This window comes from Bos indicus x Bos taurus, chromosome 7 (genome assembly GCF_003369695.1).
Source record: "Bos indicus x Bos taurus breed Angus x Brahman F1 hybrid chromosome 7, Bos_hybrid_MaternalHap_v2.0, whole genome shotgun sequence".
Classification (NCBI taxonomy): domain Eukaryota; kingdom Metazoa; phylum Chordata; class Mammalia; order Artiodactyla; family Bovidae; genus Bos; species Bos indicus x Bos taurus.
In genome coordinates this window covers 95074676-95093566 of record NC_040082.1, presented here as the reverse complement: position 1 = coordinate 95093566, position 18891 = coordinate 95074676, and the positions used below count along the sequence as shown (strand labels likewise).

The window sequence follows — 18891 nt, the reverse complement described above, 5'->3', positions numbered from 1 at the left end:
CCCATTTCAGATCAGTTGTGTATTTTAGCTGAAACTTTAAGTGTTCTTTATGTATTTACCTCAGCCTGAAATCAGCTTGGTGTTTATCTATATCTTTCTTTTGATTTGTCCTGTCTTCACTCCCCTCCTTCTTACCTCTTCAGGTTACCTGGAATTTATTTTGTGTAGGAATTCAGATGGAGTCCCTTTCCCCCCACTTCTAGTAGTAGTAAGTCCCACAGACAGAGGAGCCTGGCAGACTACAGTCCATGGGTTGCAAAGAGTAGGGCATGACTTACTGACGGAACAACAGCAAAGTAGTATTAAGACAATGGGTATACTGTTGGTTCACCGCTTCCCCACTGACCTGTGATACTTTTAAAAAATTAATACATTGGAAAAAAAAAATTAATACATTGGGTTTTATATCCACCAGTTTCTTTTTTTTTTTTTTAATTTTAAGAATTTACTTTTCTCGTTATTTTGTTTTATTTGTTTTTAAATATTGAGGCATAGATACATAGTTGATGTAGTATTTAAAATTCCTTTTAAAATTCTAATGATTTTTAGACTAATAATGCTTCATTGAAATTTTTTTAAACAACTTTTTGGAGATATAATTTGCGTACTGTAAAACGCACCCATAAGAAGATTACTCTTCAGTGATTTTAGTGAAGTAACAGAATTGCATAGTCATCACACTACACCAACTTTAGAATGTTTTCATCACCCCAAAAAGCTTCATCTCACTGATTTATAGTTTGTTCTTGCTACTTCCTCCAGCCCCAGGAAATCTCTGGTCTGCTCTGCTCTATAGATTTGCCTTTTCCAGAGTTTCACATAAATGGAATTATACAAGATGTGGTATTTTTTGTCTGGCTTCTTTTACGTGGCATGTTTTTAAGTTTCACCTATGTTGTCTGTATGTCAAAAGTTTGTTCTACATTGCTAATTATTAGAGAAATGCAAACCAAAACTACAATAAAATACCACCTCACACTGGTCAGAATGGCCATCATTAAAAAGTCTACAAATAACAAATGCTGGAGAAAGTGTGAAGAAAATATTTGCAGTATTGGTGGAAATGTAAGGTGGTGCAGTCACTATGGAGAACATTTAGTTCCTCAAAAAACTAAAAATGACCGTGTGATCAGAAATCCTACTCCTGGGCATATATTCAGATAAAACTATAATTCAAAAAGATACATGCACCTCTGTGTTTATAGCAGCATTATTTACAATAGCCAAGATACGCAAACAGCCTGAATGCCCGTCGAGAGGTGAATGGTTAAAGAAGATGTTAAAGATAATATACACAGTGAAGTATTAGTCATAAAGAAGAATGAAATAATACCATTTGCAGCAACATGGATGCACCTAAAGATTGTCATACTAGGCAAAGTCAGTCAGAGAATGACAAATACTACATGATATCATTTATACATTAAATCCAAAATATGATGTGAATGAACTTATCTATACAATAGAAACAGACATAGAAAACAGACTTGTGGCTGCCAGGGGGCAAGGGAGGAGGAAGGATTGGGAGTATGGGACAAGCAGATACGAACTGCTATTTATAGAATGGGTAAACAGCAAGGTCCCGCACACGGAGAACTGTATTTAATACCCTGTAATAAAGCATAATGGAAAAGAAAAAGGAAGATATTCTCTGCTTTGAGGGTGTAGATTTAACCCTAATATGCATATTTCCAAACTTAACAAACTCAACTATCAAAATTTTTGATAAGATGTGTACATTTTACTCTTAAGTAATTTATACCTCAATTTAAAAATATTAAAAAGAAATATTGTGGAGAAGCCATTAATAAAAGTTAAGATGTTAAACAAATTTTTTTATTCCTGAGTCGTGTTCCTTTGCATGGATATACACATTTTGTTTGTCGATTCACCAAATTGTGGGCATTTGTGTGTTTTCCATTTTCATTTCTCTTGGGTAAATACTTCGGAATGGCATTGCTGGGTCATATGGTAAGTTTATGTTTAACTTTTTAAGCAATTAGCAAACCACTGCCTGAAGTGATTGTACCTTTTCACAGGTCCCCAGTTTCTCCGTGTCCTTATCAACACTTGGTATTATCTGTTCTTTACATTGTAGGCATCCTAGCGGGTATGTAATGGTATCTCTGGTTTTACTTTGCATTTTCCTAGTAAGTAGTGACGTTGAGCATCTTTTCAAATGTGTATGCACCATTCAGATGTCTTCTTTGGTGAAAATCTACTGAAATCTTCTGGTGATTTTAAATTGGGTTGTTTGTCATTTCATCATCGAGTTGTAGGAATTCTTCATATGTTCTTGATACCTGTCCTTAATCAGATATATAACTTGCAGATATCTTCTCCTGGTCTGTTTGCCTTTTTTCCCCTCAGTGTTGTCTTGAAATGTAAAAATGTTTCATTTTGATGGAATCTTTTTATTGATTTTTTTCTTTTATGAATTGTGCATTTGGTGGTATACTGAGAACTGTTTGAAATCATGAAGATTTTTCTTATGTTTTCTTTTGGAAGTTTTATATTTAAGCTCTTACATTTAGGGTCATAGTTGAGTTGATTTCTGTGTGATCTGAAGGTCTAAGGGTTTCTTTGTATATGGATATCCACCTTACCCAGCACCATTTGATGAATAGGGTATTTTCCCCCATTGAATAGCCTTGGCAGCTTTGTGGGAAATTAGTTAGAATAAGGGTTTGTTTCTGATTCAGTGTTTTTCTGTTGATCTGATTATGTTTATCTTTGTGTCACTGCCACACTATCTTGATTATTGTAGCTTATAATAAGTTTTACAATCAGGTAGTGTTAGTCCTTCAACTTTTTTGCTGTATTGACTATTCCAGAGCCTTCACATCCCCATGTACACATTAGGATCAGCTCATCAATTACTACAGAAAGGCTTGCTGGGATTTTTGGGGGGGGTTGTGTTGAGTCTAGATCAGTTTTGGGAGAATCACGTTTAATAGTACTTCGTCTTCCAGTCCATGAACATGAACTGTTTCTCCATTTATTTTGATAATCTTTAATTTCTTCTAGTATTGTTTGGTAGTTTTCAGAGTACAGTTTTTGTTTTTTTGTTGTTAAATTTTTTCTTAATTATTTTATCCCTTTTATGCTACTATAAATAGAATTGTTTTCTTAATTTTATTTTTGAATATTTTGTAGCTTTTCTGTGGAAATAACATGGAAAAAAATTTTTTATGTTGATCTTATGTTCTGGGAACTTGCTAAACTCATATTGGTAATTCTAGTAAGGTTTTTTTGTTTGTTTGATTCCTTGGATTTTCACAAACAAGATCATGTCATTTCTTGGATTTTCACAAACAAGATCGTGTCATTCATAAATAACCATGACTTCTTCCTTTCCCATCTGTGTGCCTTAATTTTTAATCTCTTTTTCTTGCCTTGTTGCACTGGCTAGATCCTCCAGTAGAATGTTGAATAGATGCATCCAGAGCAGGTATCATTGGCTTGTTTTTGATGTTAAGTTTGAGGCAGTTACTCTGCCACTGTTTAGTGTTAGCTGTAAATTTTTCATGGGTGTCTTTTAACAAGATGAGTAAATCATGTTCACATCACACTCTCTTCCTTTTTTGCTTATCTTACAGTGAATGTTGTTGTTTAGTCGCTAAGTCATGTCTGACTCTTTTGCGACCCCATAAACGGTAGCCTGCCAGGCTCCTCTGTCCATGGGATTTCCCAGGCAAAAATCCTGGAGCAGGTTGCTGTTTCCTTCTCCAGGGGATCTTCCCAACTCAGGGATGGAACCTGGGTCTCCTGCATTGTAGGCAGGTTCTTTACCTCTGAGCCACCAGGGAGCCCACAGAATGTTTAGTAGAAGGCTGTATTAGCCACTCTGGGTTCTGACTTTCACCCTTGTGGGTTCTTTTTTGGTGTTTTTATTTGTTTAATAAATTATCTAGGCTGAATCTGTGGGATGTTTCCCCAGGGAATGTGCTGTCTGTGGTGTCTGCTCGGTTAATTGTTTTGCTTTGTTTTTTTCTCATTTTCATTTTTAATCCTGGCCCTCTAGGAATGGGTTGTATTTCTTCATAACGTAGCAGTCACCTCCAACACCTTGAGCCAGTAAAGACTGTGTCTCCTGCCAATAGATCTGTGTATGTAGAAGAGCATGTTCTGGGTCTGGCTCATTTTCAAGCCTACCCTGGCTTTTACTTTCCGCCGGGCCCTGTTTCATTTCCTTTGCGCATGTGCAGAGCCCTCAGCTGGTAATCTGCTCTCCCTACGCGTGGCTGAGGTCCTCAGCTCCACTGACTGCTGCTGGCCCGAGCATTGCCCACTGCTGTAAAACAGCTGAGTCCCCCATCAACCTCAGTTGCCAGGCCTCATGGCCCGCCTACCCTGACAGCTTACATGTCAGGAGGGGAGAGGGGAAAACACCCACAAGTGAAATCTCTACAAACTCCCACCCTCTACTTACTCAAAGCTCGGCAGTTTTTTTAAGCATTAGTGCCTCTCAGACTCCAGTTCTCTGGAATGGTTCCTGGTGCTACTTTTGTCCAGCTGTCATGTCACTTTTTAAGGTAAAATTTGCTGATCCCCTTTAATTGAAATCAGCCAGGCTTCCCATTCCTATTTAATTCCTGGTAATATCAGCTTGGAAAGTCGTACAGTTATGATTTTTGGGGGCCAAAGTGTGTGTGCTATCATCACGTGTTCATTATTCCCAGTAATCTATAAAATTATTTTGCTTTCTCCAAGGGAAATTTCATTGGAGTTTGATTGGAATAATTTTAACAGGTTAATTAACAGATACTTTCTTTTTTGTTTTTTTTAGTTTTATAGCAGTTCCATTGTACACACACATTTTGTGTGATTTAAACAGGAATACAAGGCTAGTTTAATGTTAAGGAGTACATTTGTGTGTATTTTATCAATATGTCATACAGAATCCCCTTTATTATCTGCTAAGTTAATGTTAAAATATCCTTTTAATGAAACATAATACTTAAATAGTAAGTCCCCTACATACAAATGAGTTCCATTTCGAGAGTGCGTTCGTAAGTCCAACAGTTCACATAGGTAGCCACCTAACACAGTTTACCTATATAGTACTGTACAGTAACAGGTTTATAATACTTTTCACTCAAAGAATACATAAAACAATCATGAACTATAAAGAAAACATTTTCACTGTTATAGTATGGTACCTTGAAAAGTATAATAGTACAGGTCAGTAGCTGACACTCGGGGGTGGGCATCTAGTGAACAGGCAAGAAGAGTTTACGGACTGGAGCGGGGAGAGGAGGTGGGACATGGCCGAGCTGGAGGATCGTCAGCAGTAGGAGACGGAGGGCAGGCTGCTTTGTCATTCACACCTGACGTTGATGGATTGCATGTTCACATCTTTGAAAGTTCTCAACTTGAAGGTTCATATGTAGGGGACTTACTGTACTCACATTTATAGAAAACCTCTTAGTAAACTATGGTGCCTGTTACCACGAGTCTTATTTGACATGTTTTAGACATTTGGGCTGTGTCAGTAAAACCAAAAGTAAATCAAGACCAGCAAATACTGAAGGTTGCCTATGAATATTTAATACCTAGAAAATCCAAGAGAGTTGAAAAGCTGTTTTAGTGGCATACATTATGTAAGAAGAGCTGGGTGCAAATAGAATCTACTAGCAGCAACTGAAGTACAGAAATATCCTGAGATATCCTTAAAAAGAAGTGTCTGGACTCTGCTATGAAAACTAAAAATCATGTACTGAGCAGCTAAAAGAAGATGCACGTGAAAAGCATGACATGTTTGGGGATGGGCAGGAAGAAGGCGTGTGGGTTGTAAAACCATCCCTAGTTTCTGGGCTTCTCCCTCGGGCGCCCCAGGCCCATCCCTGTGGTGACCTGGGGAGACACGGACCTGTCTCTTGGCAGGAGGAGGAGGAGGAGCAGCCGCAGCCCGCGCAGCCCCCAACCCTGCCCGTGGAGGAGAAGAAGAAGATTCCAGATCCCGACAGCGATGATGTCTCCGAGGTGGATGCCCGGCACATCATTGAGTAAGGATTCTCTCTGCCCGCTCCCACTCTGCCAGCTCCCTGTGTGGGAGCACCAGCTGGCAGTCATTGCTGGACCGCCTAGGTCAAATGGACTTAACTTCAGATGTCTCTGATTTTCATAGGGTGTGATGACAGTCCATCCATTCACGTGGTTCATCTTGTGTGTAGGAGATGGTGGGGTTTACCACGAAAGATTTACCACGCTTGTGCTCCAGCTCAGCCCTCCCCCTCTCCTCCCTGGGAGAAATTGGTTCCTCCACGTGTATCTTCCATGCATACCCTGTGCTTTTTTTTTCCCTTTTCATTTCTGGGACACTCTTCTGCCCCTTGCTCCTGTGTCTGTGTACACACAGCATCTCACTCTGTTCCACATCTGGCCGCGTGGTGTCCCTGCCATGGTCTTGTACTGTGGCCTTTGTCTAGTGGCGGTCATTTAGGTTATTTTTCATCCTTTGCCCTTGAAAGCAGTTAAAATTATTATACCAGTTTCCTGGTGGCTTACAGTACAGAGTTAGTGGATACTCTTAGAGGATTGAGAATGATGTGTATTATATACACTTCAGGCATGGAGGGGAACCATTAGAACAAACATACAATCTTTTTAATCTATTAGAAAAACCCTCTAAGCCTCCAGGCCGCAGCCCGGTACCTCTGTCAGATCAGCGGCAGCATTAGATTAGCAATAAAGTGCTCGATAATATGTAAAGTACTTGAATCGTGGTGAAACCACCCCACTGCACTCCCTGGCCTGTGGAAAAACTGTCTTCCATGAAACCAGTCCCTGGTGCCAAAAAGTTTGGAAACCACTGCTCTACGCTAAGAAAACCCAGCTTAACTGGGCAAGTGGGTAGGGTGATACAAGGACAGAAACATAGCGTAAAGCAGTATGCGGGACATCGGGTCACCTGTATCTGTCACGTTAACAAAATGTGAGTAGTTTACTGTCATTTTTTTAAAGAATTCCAGATTGGATCACAAAACCTCCAGTGTATAAATGATTCAAGTTTGCAAGGCTGTCAAGTGTACCTTTTCCCTTGAACTCTCAGTAGAGAGGGTGGGCCATGCAACCAGCCTCCAGCTGAAAGTAACGCTCCTTCCTAGGCGCCCCCTCGGCACCCAGAAGTCCAGTATTGGCCCCTAGGTTAGTGTCTGCTGGCTTGCCCGTCCTCAGACTGTGTGGCTGCTCTTGGGCTCATCTTCCAGCTCAGACTGTAAAAGCTGCTCCGCAGAGGCTTGTGTCAGAAGCATGTTGTCCCAAGTAAGAGTGTTTGTCTTCTCATGGCCCTTCCGTTTTCCTCCCAGGAACGCCAAGCAAGATGTGGACGATGAGTACGGCGTGTCTCAGGCCCTCGCTCGTGGCCTGCAGTCCTATTATGCTGTGGCCCACGCCGTTACCGAGCGGGTAGACAAGCAGTCGGCGCTTATGGTCAATGGCGTGCTCAAGCAGTACCAGGTAGATTGGATGGGGCCGAGTCCGCACGGCAGTCCTGACAAAGGGGTTGAAATGAAATGGTGCAATCAGTCTGTCCTGCGTGCTTGGTTCGTGCCTGGCAGAACAGGAGCACTGACAGGCTTTTAGCATCTGAATTCCCCCAACAGCTTTGCAGTAGGCACTGTGATCCTCCAGGTTTCATGGGGAGTTTGAGGGATAAGTAAGGAGCAGATTCTCAAAGTCAGATGGTTCAGAGGGAGCTCAGCTCAGTGCTCTGTGATAACCTAGAGGGTGGGATTGGGGGGGTGGGAAGGAGGTTCAAGAGGGAGGGAATATGAATATACTTATGACTGATTCATATTATACAGCAAAACCAACACAAAATAGTAAGGCAGTTATCCTCCAGTAAAGAAAAAAAAAAATCACACGGTTTGGGAATGGCTGAGCCAGAATGGGACCCGGGTGTGGGGCCATAGGGGCTCTGTGCAGTGTGAGCAGCGAGGAGGAGAGCCTAGCAGCTCTAGACTTAGTCCTTTCTTCTCAGAAATGCAGGCCTGTGACGGTCATGTGGTCATGACTCTAAAGCTCTGTGTCAGGGCCTGGCCTGGAGCAGCCAAGAAAGGGAACTGCACGTCATAGAAATTTCTTTTTCTGTGACTGTGGCCCCTCACCCCTGTTCATCTCAGCTCCCAGGAGACAGCTGGCATACCTCCAACCAAAGAATACGTTCCCTGTCTGCTGCTCAGTGTGCTGGTAACCCCTGAACCCTGCTTTTCCTTACAAGCGCACTCAGCACCTCTGCTGACATGAGGTTCCAAAGGTGAATCCTGTGACTGGTGGAAGTTTCCAGAGAGGCCTGTAAATCACAGAAATCAGAACATGGCCACGACTTACTTAATCTGTTAGGAAACTTTCCAGATTTTCCTTGAGGACAGTCTTCTAACGGCCTGTGGCAGAAAGCTTCGCAAGCTTTGGAAACCTTTCACTTCATCTTGAAATGCTGTCAAGGCAGTTAGTCGTGTGGTGCACTCGTTACCCTGATGCCCCAAGGCTCCCCTGAATCCAGAGTCACACATTGAGGGCAGGCTGGTCCCAGTGGGCTGTGTGGCTTGGTAGCCAGCAGTGACAGAGACTTAACAGTTTAAACATGTGCCTGGGAAGGATGTTTCATACCTGGCTCTCATGAGCACAGCAGCCCTGTGATTCCAGAGAAAGGAGTGTGAGATGGGCCGAATGGGATAGAAGAGAGTGAACAGAGCACAATGCCGAGTGAGCATGGCAGCGGGTGGTCCCTGGCTGGGCTGGAGCTCGGAAGTCTCCAAAGCGCAGGGAACCTTCTCGTCCCACCCGGGCCTCAGCTCTGGCCGCTCGTCCTTGCAGATCAAAGGCTTGGAGTGGCTGGTGTCCCTGTACAACAACAACCTGAATGGCATCCTGGCTGACGAGATGGGCCTGGGCAAGACCATCCAGACCATCGCGCTCATCACGTACCTCATGGAGCACAAGCGCATCAACGGGCCCTTCCTCATCATAGTGCCCCTCTCGTGAGTGCCGCCCGAGCTCAGATGCCCATGTGTGAGTTTGTCTGGGCCACCCTCATGAAGGACCACAGCCTGGGTGACCTCACCGCGGGCCCTGCTTCCCTGGAAGCCCGAGTCTGGGTCCAGGGTGTCCGCAGGCCTGGTTTCCCCCGAGGCCTCTCTCCTGACCTTGCGGACGGTGTCTTCTCCCTGAGTCTTTACTTCGCCTTCCCTCTGCGTGTTTGTACCCACATTTCCTGTTCTTATAAGGAAGTCATATAGGCTTGGATTAGGGCTCACCCTGAGGACCTCATTTTTATTCGTTACCTTTTTTTTGTTTGTTTTCTAATATTTATTTACTTGGCTGAGTCCAGTCTTAGTTGGGGCACACAGGATCTTTGTTGCAGCGTGCAGGCTTTTTGCCGTGGTTCACGGCCCCAGTAGTTGGGGCACACGGGCTTCTCTCTAGTGCTCCCAGGCGCTAGAGCACAGGCTTAATAGTTGTGGTGCACAGGTCTAGCTGTTGCGCGGGGTGTGCGATTCTCCTGGATCAAGGATCAAGCCCGTGTCTCCTGCACTGGCCAGCGGACTCCTTGCCACTGAGCCGCTGGGGAAGCCCTGCATCGGGTTGTAGTTGTGGCTCGCTGGCTCAGCAGTTGTGGCGCTCGGGCTTAGTTGCCCTGCAGCATGTGGGATCTTAGGTCCCCAACCAGGGATCAAAATCACATTCCCTGCCTCAAAAGGTGGGTTCTTAACCACTGGACCACCAGGGAAGTCCCTTCTTTACTTCTTTAAAGACCCTATTTCCAAACATAGCTGGGCTCTGGGTATGAAGATGTCAGCATGTGAATTCTTGGGGGTCACACCCAGTGCACGGCTGCCTGCCTCTGGGTTCAAGGCACAGGGTAGAGGAAGGGCAGGTTCTGGGGTGCCTGCCCATATGATCCCTGTTGGGGCGACTCTCACAGGCTGTCCTTGGTGTCCTCTTCAAGTCCTACAACCAGCAGATTCCGCTCCAGGTTGTCACAGGAGTCAGATAACTGCCCACTAGAACGTGGAGTTTTGGTGTTTGTTCAGGTGCTGTTTCCGCTTCCTGCTAGGGCTCTGCACTCTGCCGGTTGCGTCCCAGCCCAGTCCAGGCACCACAGGTGCTCAGCTATGGTGTCTGGTACCTGAGTGGCATCCTGTGGAAGCTCTCACTTGCAATCTCTTGGTGGTACCGGCCTCTTCCTCCCCACAGACACCTTTCTGGGGCCAAGATTCCTTAGCCACTCCGGGGCTGCCTCTTCCTAGCTCTGCATATGACACACGATGGTTCTGCCTGCAGGGTTTTTCCAGAAATCCTGGGACTGGCTGTCCTTGACCTGGTTCCAGTCACATGCTAGGCAGCAGTCCAGCTATGGGCCCAGGGGATGGCCTGCTCTGATGTGGCCAGGCCTGAGTGTGTGCACTTGGCCTGGCTCAGAAGGGGAAGCCCTTGCCTTCGGCCCAGTGTGCAGTAGGGGCCACGTCAGCTGTCGAGGCGGGTGATGGGAAACCATGTCCTCATCCCCTAGCCCATGGGAACATACTTTCCTGCCTGGAAGACGGCCAGGCCTCCATAGGCCATGTACTCGTGGCTGGGGGGCTTCAGGAGCCTCCACAGTTTACTGGGAGATGTTGATTTCCCCTTTTGCTTTCTCTTGCTCATGGTGGTGTAAATCTGGTTGCCTTGGGAGGAGTAGATCTTCATAGAGAGGGAGTTGCTTCTAGAAGCGGCAGGAGGTCCTGGGCCTGCAGCTGGCCTTGCTGCGTCCTCCCTTGGGTCGGCCCAGCTTCTTGTCAGTGCCCGCGGCCCTCGCCTGTGTACTGTCCACAGCCCTCCAAGGACTCCTGTCCCCTCCCTTCTGTTTAGGTGGGACACCAGAATAGCTCTGTGTCCAGTGTGCTATGCACAGACTGGGTTGTTTTTTTTTTTTTTCTTGGCTGCACCTTGCCGTTTTCCGGATCTTAGATGAGAAAGGGGATAGTCATAGAGCTTCTCAATACCCTCAGCAGTGAGAGTCCTAACCACTGGACTGCCAGGGAGGTCCCATGGTTTGTCTCTTTTTTGAACATACGTTTCTTTAAACTTTATTTTGTATAGGAGTATAGCCGATTAGCAATGTTGTGACGATTTCAGGTGGACAGCAAAGGCGCTGAGCACATGACAAGCTATTCAGCATCACTAAAGAGAAATGCACGTCAAAACTACAATGAGATACCAGTTGTTAATTTTCATTTAAAAAAATTTTTAAGGCTTACAAACAACTGCAAAAGCAGCTTAAAAAGTTCCTGCACACCTTTTAGCTGGCCTCCCAGAGCTCACATCACCTTAGGACAGTTTTAACACCAGGCTAGTAACAACATGGTGATAAATCATCACTGTTAGTGACTCCAGAGACACAGTTCAGATGTTGTCAGTTTCCCCATTGAAGACCTTTTTCTGGTCCAGGGTCCCTCCCCTGCCTCTTGTTGTGTGTTGTGATGTCTCTGTAACAGCTGCCCCGCTCGGCTTTGTTCTTCTTGATCTTTGTGAGCCTGAATCCCGGGCAGGTGTTTGGTAGACCATCCCTCCTTAGACAGGGCTCATGTGATGTGTCCTTTCTGGTATTCTGGCAAGAACCTCCAGGAGGGGCTCTTGTGCCCTTCCTGAGGCTTCACATCAGAGAGCACAAGCCCAGGGCTCCACAACAGGAGAGCATCACTTTGGTCTGCCCTTTTATCTTTCTGCCGGATGGTGCAGCGCAAGGGATCTTAGTTCCCCGACCAAGGCTCGAACCCTCGCCCCCTGCAGTGGAAGCATGGAGTCATAACCGCCGGACCACCAGGGAAGTCCCGAGTTGTTCTCTTCCTGTGTGGTACCTGCTGGTTTCCCCATGCAAACGTAAGAGTTTTCCTTTGTGATTTATAAGTATCCCGTGGGAAGATTCTGAGAAACTCTGTGACTGTCGCATTTCTAAGCATACTCTTCTCTGTAGTTTCAACATCTATCAGAAACTCTAGCCTGAAACGATGATCCCCCTGGAAGGTGCCCAGGCAAGGTTTTCTCTTTCCAGCGTTCCTTCCCCACTCTTGGAATCTACTGCAAAGGAAAGCTGTCTCTTCTCCCCTGTGTAGTAGTTTAATGGTTTAGTTCTTTGTAGCAGCGTAGGCTCATGGAGTCTATCATTAGCGATTTTGCTGAAGAAAGAAAGTGAAAGTGAAGTCGCTCAGTCGCGTCCGACTCTTTGCGACCCCATGGACTGCAGCCCACCAGGCTCCTCTGTCCATGGGATTTTCCAGGGAAGACTACTGTGTCCTTTCAGCACGTCCCCACCATTGCCTTGTGATGGTTTGTTTCCTGTCGAATAGCATCCACTTTATAGAAAAGTTGGAAGGATGGTACCCAGAGCTCCCGGTACCTTCCTCTGGTTCCCCCTGTGGCTGATCACATCTTTTTTGCTTGTGTGTTTGTGACTGGGCATTGAACCCGTGCCCCTCTGCACTGGAAGTGCAGTCTTAATCAGCGCACCACCGAGGAAGTTGCTGTGGTTGATGACATTTCACGTGACCCTGTTACGTTTGTCACAAGTGAGGAATCCCCACTGGCCCATTATATATAGAGAGAAAGTGTGACTGAACACGTTACCTTATGTAAACTTTATGCAGATTTTACTAGTCTCGCCCTGACTTCTGTCTTCAGCCTCAGGAGCCCATGTGGCATTTACCCTTCACGTGTCTTCAGGCCTCTTCTGGTCTGTGACTGTTCCTCAGACTTTGCGTAACTTTAGTGACTTTGATGGTTTTGCGGAGATTGGTCAGGTGTTTCATAGGAGGTACTTCAACCTGGGTCTGTTTGGTGATTTTCTCATCCTTAGATGGGATGATGGGTTTTGGGAACAAAGACCAGAAGGGAAGCCCGCCTCTCAACTCATCATGGGGCAGTTACTGTCAACGAGACACTTCACGCTGGTGGTTGACCTTGATCACCTGGCTGAGGTAGTGTGTGTGGCAGGTGTCTCCACTGTGAAGTACTTTTTCTTCCCCTTTCCATACTGTATTCTGGGAAAAATACTCAATTTAGCCCACACATAATAGGTGGGCAGTTAAGTGCTACCTCTTAAAGGGGAAATCACTATACAAATTATTGGAAGTCTACCTGCCAGGATCACGGCCACGTCAGCCTTTACGTCCTCAACGGACATCAGTGTGGACAGTGAGCGGCTGACGCCAGACCTAGTACCTGACTGTCTTCCTTGTTTTCCCCAGAACCCTCTCCAACTGGGCCTACGAATTTGACAAGTGGGCCCCCTCGGTGGTGAAGGTGTCCTACAAGGTACGTGCCGCCTGAGGAGGTGGGCGTGGGCAGGGTGTGGGGGTAGGAGATCCGTGTGGTGAAGAGGGATGTCGACCTGCATTAACGACAGGACGCACGTGTGCCTGCCTTCTTAGGTCAGCCACGTGGGGGCTTGGGTCATTTCATTTCGAGGAGGGGTGCTTTTGCTAAGTTCTGGACTCAGTGCGTGGACTGTGCTGGTGTGAATGCACTCGCCTGAAGTTTGTTACGCCAGCTGACCTCCAGACCTGTCCACATAGGCAGACTCAGTGAGTGTCGCACAGCTGCTGCTGTGTGATGGGCTGCTCACTGTCCTCGCCATCTCTAGACCAGTTCACCTGTGCACTGGGGCTGATGGTGCCTCCTGTCCTTGTTGGGGGAGGGAGGGCGGGGCGGGGTGCCTCATGCAGCCACTCGGTGGCAGAGCTCAGTCATGCCCTTGGCACAGGGCTCCTGGGTCCAGGCTCGCCACTCTGCCACGGAGCTCTCAGCCCTGTGATGGGAAGAAGCAGGTCCTGGCAGAGATCACAGCATGTGCAGGGAGAAATTGGTGCATTTGAGAAACTAAATGTTGTCCTGCTGCCAAGAGCTTTTGGGAATGAAGCAACTTATACTCTAGTTTAAAAAAAAAAAATTCAAAAGGAAAAAGAGCTTTTGGGAACGAGTGCAGCTCAGTCTGTCAGGAACAGTGAGCTTGAAACGGGGAACCAGACAGATTTGCTAACCAGGGAGAAGCTGGAGCTGCCAATAGGGAATGGTCACCGTGGACTGAACCTGTGTGGGAGACACGGTGGCCTGAGTGGGGACCCAGGAGGAGGCAGACATGGGAAGCGGAGCTGGTTGCCCACCAGGAGTGGGGCAGGTGGAGGTACAGGCTGCAAGCCACCCAGGGCCTGCATGCCTCTCTGCTCCCTGCACGAGGCCCTCTGCATGGAGGGTGGAATCAGGGAGGGGGAGCAGTCTGGGGGTGGAGTTCAGGGAGGGACATCCACTTGGGGCCAAGTTGGGGAGAGCAGCAGTCTGAGGTGGAGTCGGGAGAGGGTCAGCAGCCTTTGCCAGTTCTCAGCCTTACCAGGGCCCCAGAACTTGGGGGGCTGAGGCGTGTGCGTCTTCTCTCCCTCACAGGGCTCCCCAGCAGCCAGACGTGCTTTCGTCCCCCAGCTCCGCAGCGGAAAGTTCAACGTCTTGCTGACGACATATGAGTACATCATTAAGGACAAGCACATCCTTGCAAAGGTAGCGTGTTCACCTGTAAAACAAGGCAGCTCGGCCCATCATGTGCTGTCCGGGCGCCTGTGATCCTGCCCAGGCTGGTCGTGCATGGGTCACGCTTCTCATCTTCTCAGACCCCCCACACGTCATTGCTCAGTGATCCCCTGCATATGCATAAGGACAGCTGCTCTGTGGGTGTGAAAGGCCTCAATCAAGGTGGCTTGGGGTTTGCTTCTCTGACTGTGTGTTCCCAGGCTTGCCCTGGATCACGTCCAGAGACTGGCACCATCTACATAGCACGTGGACCAGCTTTTCTCGGGGCTCCTGCCCAAAGAGCCTGGTCATCTGCGATGCCTCCCAGCCTTCCTGTCCTGCCTGCCGTGTCCCTCACAGGGCCATGTTGAAGCCCTCCTCCATCTCCACCTGTCTCTAGAGGCCTCAGACCTGCCTCCCTGGTGGCTGTGTCTTCGCACCCCAGCCTACAGGAAAGCAGCCCGTGAAGCAGGTGGGGTCTGGCCTTCAAGGCAGTGTGCTCTGAGGTCCTGTGTGTCCCATCGTCCTTGAGCCACTGAGCTGGTGTGTTTAGTGGGTGTCGTGCGGCTGGGCAGCCTCTTAGCTGACTTAGTTGCGAAGGTGGCTCTAGTTGGGCCACCATTGAGTTACCAAGAATAATACTATGACCCAGCTATAAGACAGGCACAGTCCTTTGCATCCAGAAAGCTCTTTTCCTGGGGTGGGGAGGGGTTGGGCTGCCACGTCTGGCCTCGCTGACCGTATGGGGAGGAAGTCCAGGGCTAGAGCGCTTTACACGTTAACCCCCACCTGTGGGGCATGTTCATACTGATGACATTCGGTGCTTGATATGCATCTCTGAGCTACAGGTGAGGAAACTGAGGCCCAGCCTGCTTATCCTAGGGCTTATGCTGCGGGTCACCCTTCTGACCCAGGACAGAACCAGGCCCATCCCAGACACGAGAACAGGGCTCTGAAAATCCTGTGTCTGACAGTGGCTTTAATCAGGGTAAACCTCCCACCATGGGGGTTACTTGTGGGAAAGGGCTGCTGCCCCCCGCCCCGGTCAGTCCTGCCCTTTTCCTCTGGGACGCCTGATGTGCAGGGCCTCAGCTGGGCCGTGCTTGGTCCCCAGGAGCTAGATGCCAAGGCCCGAGTGGCTCTGAAGGGCATCACAATTGCATGTAAACGGGAGTTTATACCTGCAGCCCCTGCCTAGCCAACCTAACTCCCAGTTAGAATTGGCGTCTAGCCTGTGTCCATTGGCCAGTGACCACTGATAGGCTCTGGGGTACAGGCGGCGCCCCCACAGCACAGTCTGCCCTCAGCTGTGCCTCCCTGCCTCTGAGCCACCACCTGCTGATTGGAAACGTTTAGTTGCTCAGTCATGTCCGACCGCCATGGACTGTAGCCTGCCAGGCTCCTCTGTCCATGGGATGTCCCAGGCAAGAACACTGGAGTGGGGTGCCATTTCCTCAACTCTAGGGGATCTTCCCAACCCAGGGATCGAATCTGTGTCTCCTGCATTACAGGCAGATCGTTTACTATCTGAGCCACCAGGGAAGCCAGATTGAAATGTACCTGTTACCAAACCATGTCTTCTCTTGACTGTACCTCAAGGACCTATGATCAGCAGGCTGTGTGTTATTTAGGATTTTGTTTTCTCTTTGCCAGATACTTGGCGTATGTAGTTTTCTTGGAAAACCAGAGTTCTTTTCTGGACTTAGCTTTGTTCACCTGACAGCAGCTCCCAGCCGTCGCCCTGTCCACGTGTCCGCCCTCCCCACGCACCACGGAGCTGCAGTGTGTGTCTGCCCCTCAGGGTGTGGCCCCTCCTCTGATGCTGTCGAGTTCACGTTCCCCACCCTGCTGGGCCGAGCTGCCCAGAGCCTTCATGCCTGACGGCAGTGAGCTACTCACCCAGGGGACAGCCCCACCGCCTGTCCTCCCCTGACCACCTGCTCTCGGCGCGCAGATCCGCTGGAAGTACATGATCGTGGACGAAGGCCACCGCATGAAGAACCACCACTGCAAGCTGACGCAGGTCCTCAACACTCACTACGTGGCGCCCCGCCGCCTGCTGCTGACGGGCACACCACTGCAGAACAAGCTGCCCGAGCTCTGGGCGCTGCTCAACTTCCTGCTGCCCACCATCTTCAAGAGCTGCAGCACCTTTGAGCAGTGGTTCAATGCGCCCTTCGCCATGACTGGGGAGAAGGTGGGCAAGCGGCCGGCCACGTGGTGGAAGGGGGCGGGGCGGGGAGCCATGGTCTTTGGCCACAAGCAGCTCCAAGGACTGTCCGAGGTCACAGTCCTGGCCCAGCCGGCTTCCCCAGGTGGTTGTGGATTGAGTGCCCACCGCAACCAGCCTGGCCACATACATGGCAACCCTGCCACCAGAGAAGGGAAGAGAAATCTCAGGGGATCCTTGGGGCTTCCTGACCCTGTGCCCCAGACACAGAGCGGGACATGACACAGCAGGGCCTGAGGTGTGAAGGTTGCAGCTGGAGGGCTTGAGGGGAATTTAATTTTCACACTGAGGGCAATGGGTGGCTCTGGTAGTTTCAGTGAAGAGAGTGGTCAGATCCTGCCCCTTTTGTTTTTAAAGAAAATAAAAAGCTGTGGGCTGTGGCTTGTATCTCTCACATCTGTCTGGCTGTGGGTGGAGTTGGTAGTCTGCTTGTGGGCCAGTTGTTTTCTGTTGAAGGAGGTTGACGGCCTGAGCCTTGTACTGAGGAGGTGGGCTCGACTGCAGGGTGGATGAAGAGCCCCCTCGCCCAGCAGCCACATCCAGCCCACTGGTCCCCAGTTAGGAGATTCTCTTCGGGTCTGGGACAGTTGGGACCACCATGCTCTTACAGGGGGACCTCTGCATCGTCCCTGGGGTCCCCCCTCCTTGGCACTGGCTGAGGCAGAAGCCCTCCTAGAGGAGAAACTGAGGCCCTTTCAAGGCTCTCATGATTAAAACAAGCCCCCTGTTTTCAGACTTCTAGGACTCCCACCCCAAGAGCAAGGGAACAAATGCCATGGTTTCACCTATTTTCAAGTTGAGTAAAAGCTTCACCCAAAGGGTCCTAAAGAAAAAAATTCAAATGTCATCTTATCATTCACTTAAAAACTGTTTTAATTCAAATTTTGGTCAGAGTAGCAGGCCCACAGGAGAGCAGCCTTTCTATCCGTCTCTCCCACGGAGGCTGAAATGAGAGGGTATTGGGGCTCCCGGTAGAGCACCCCCAGTTTGCACCATGCGCTCTGTGCATGTTACCCTGCAGTGCTGGCCAGGTTCCCTTTGGACATGTTCTCAGGATTCCAGACACATGAGTTTTTACTCTTGGGGAGGCCACTCAGTGTGATGCCGTGTTTCTTGGTGCCCTGGGAGCTTCGCTTCTGTGTCCCAGGACTTCCATGGAAAGTCTCAGGTCCCTGCAGTTTTCCACAGGAAGAGGGTGCCCCGCCAAGCTCTCGTAAAACATAGTGCCGCCTGGAAAGAGGGTGCAGGGTGACACCAGGTGGCCCTGCCCACGCGTCGCTGCTCCCCTGGAGGTAACACTTGGCTTGCATGTCTCGTTGTGGTGCCAGGTGGACCTGAACGAGGAGGAAACCATCCTCATCATCCGCCGTCTCCACAAAGTGCTGCGGCCCTTCCTGCTCCGGCGGCTCAAGAAGGAAGTGGAGGCTCAGTTGCCTGAAAAGGTGCTGTGTTTACTTTGAGTGGAGGGAGCCCTAATGCAGCATTCAGCATTGTGTGGGGGTCGCCCCAGGGTTGGGGTCCCAGTTGGGCAGCTCTCTGGAGTCCCCCAGCCTGGCCCTGTTTTGCTCAGCATTCAGGAGTCAGTCTCGCCTGGGGCTGGCTGCTCACCTGCACGGGTCTCTGAAAGCGCAAGGCAGGTGTGCTGGGGCCAGCTGAGTCCCACCTGCCGGCCGTAGCGGCCCCTCCCCCCTCCCTGAGGGGGCTTTGGGTCCCCGCCAGTCACCCCTCATGTCACTCTTGCTCTTTGATCATGGGCCGGCTGAGGGGAGGCCTTTGAAAGAAAGCTGTGTTGCCCCTCTGGCCCAGGAAGCCCCCACACTTCTAGCCCCCCGCATATACTGCAGCTCGGCTTCCCTCATGCCCTGGGTGTGGGGGCTTTTCACCATCACCCTCGTGTGCCGCGATCAGAGGCCAGGGCCCAGGATGCCCGAGAGGCTGGGAGGTCAGAGTCGGGCCCAGGCTGGGCTCTGGGGCCTGGGCTCGGCTGACGGCGGCGTGTGCCCACAGGTGGAGTACGTCATCAAGTGCGACATGTCGGCCCTGCAGCGCGTGCTCTATCGGCACATGCAGGCCAAGGGGGTACTGCTGACCGACGGCTCCGAGAAGGACAAGAAGGTTGG

The 18891-nt window shown here is 49.2% G+C and overlaps 1 protein-coding gene across 1 annotated transcript in view; it reads left to right on the top strand.

Annotated features, from left to right (window-relative positions):
• SMARCA4 (SWI/SNF related, matrix associated, actin dependent regulator of chromatin, subfamily a, member 4) overlaps nucleotides 1-18891 on the top strand; it is a 74044-nt gene that overhangs the window by 18437 nt on the left and 36716 nt on the right. The window contains 8 exon segments of the mRNA XM_027547702.1: nucleotides 5887-6008; nucleotides 7311-7461; nucleotides 8821-8984; nucleotides 13230-13296; nucleotides 14422-14532; nucleotides 16496-16738; nucleotides 18100-18213; nucleotides 18779-18886. Of these exon segments, the coding sequence (XP_027403503.1) occupies nucleotides 5887-6008; nucleotides 7311-7461; nucleotides 8821-8984; nucleotides 13230-13296; nucleotides 14422-14532; nucleotides 16496-16738; nucleotides 18100-18213; nucleotides 18779-18886 (1080 nt within the window).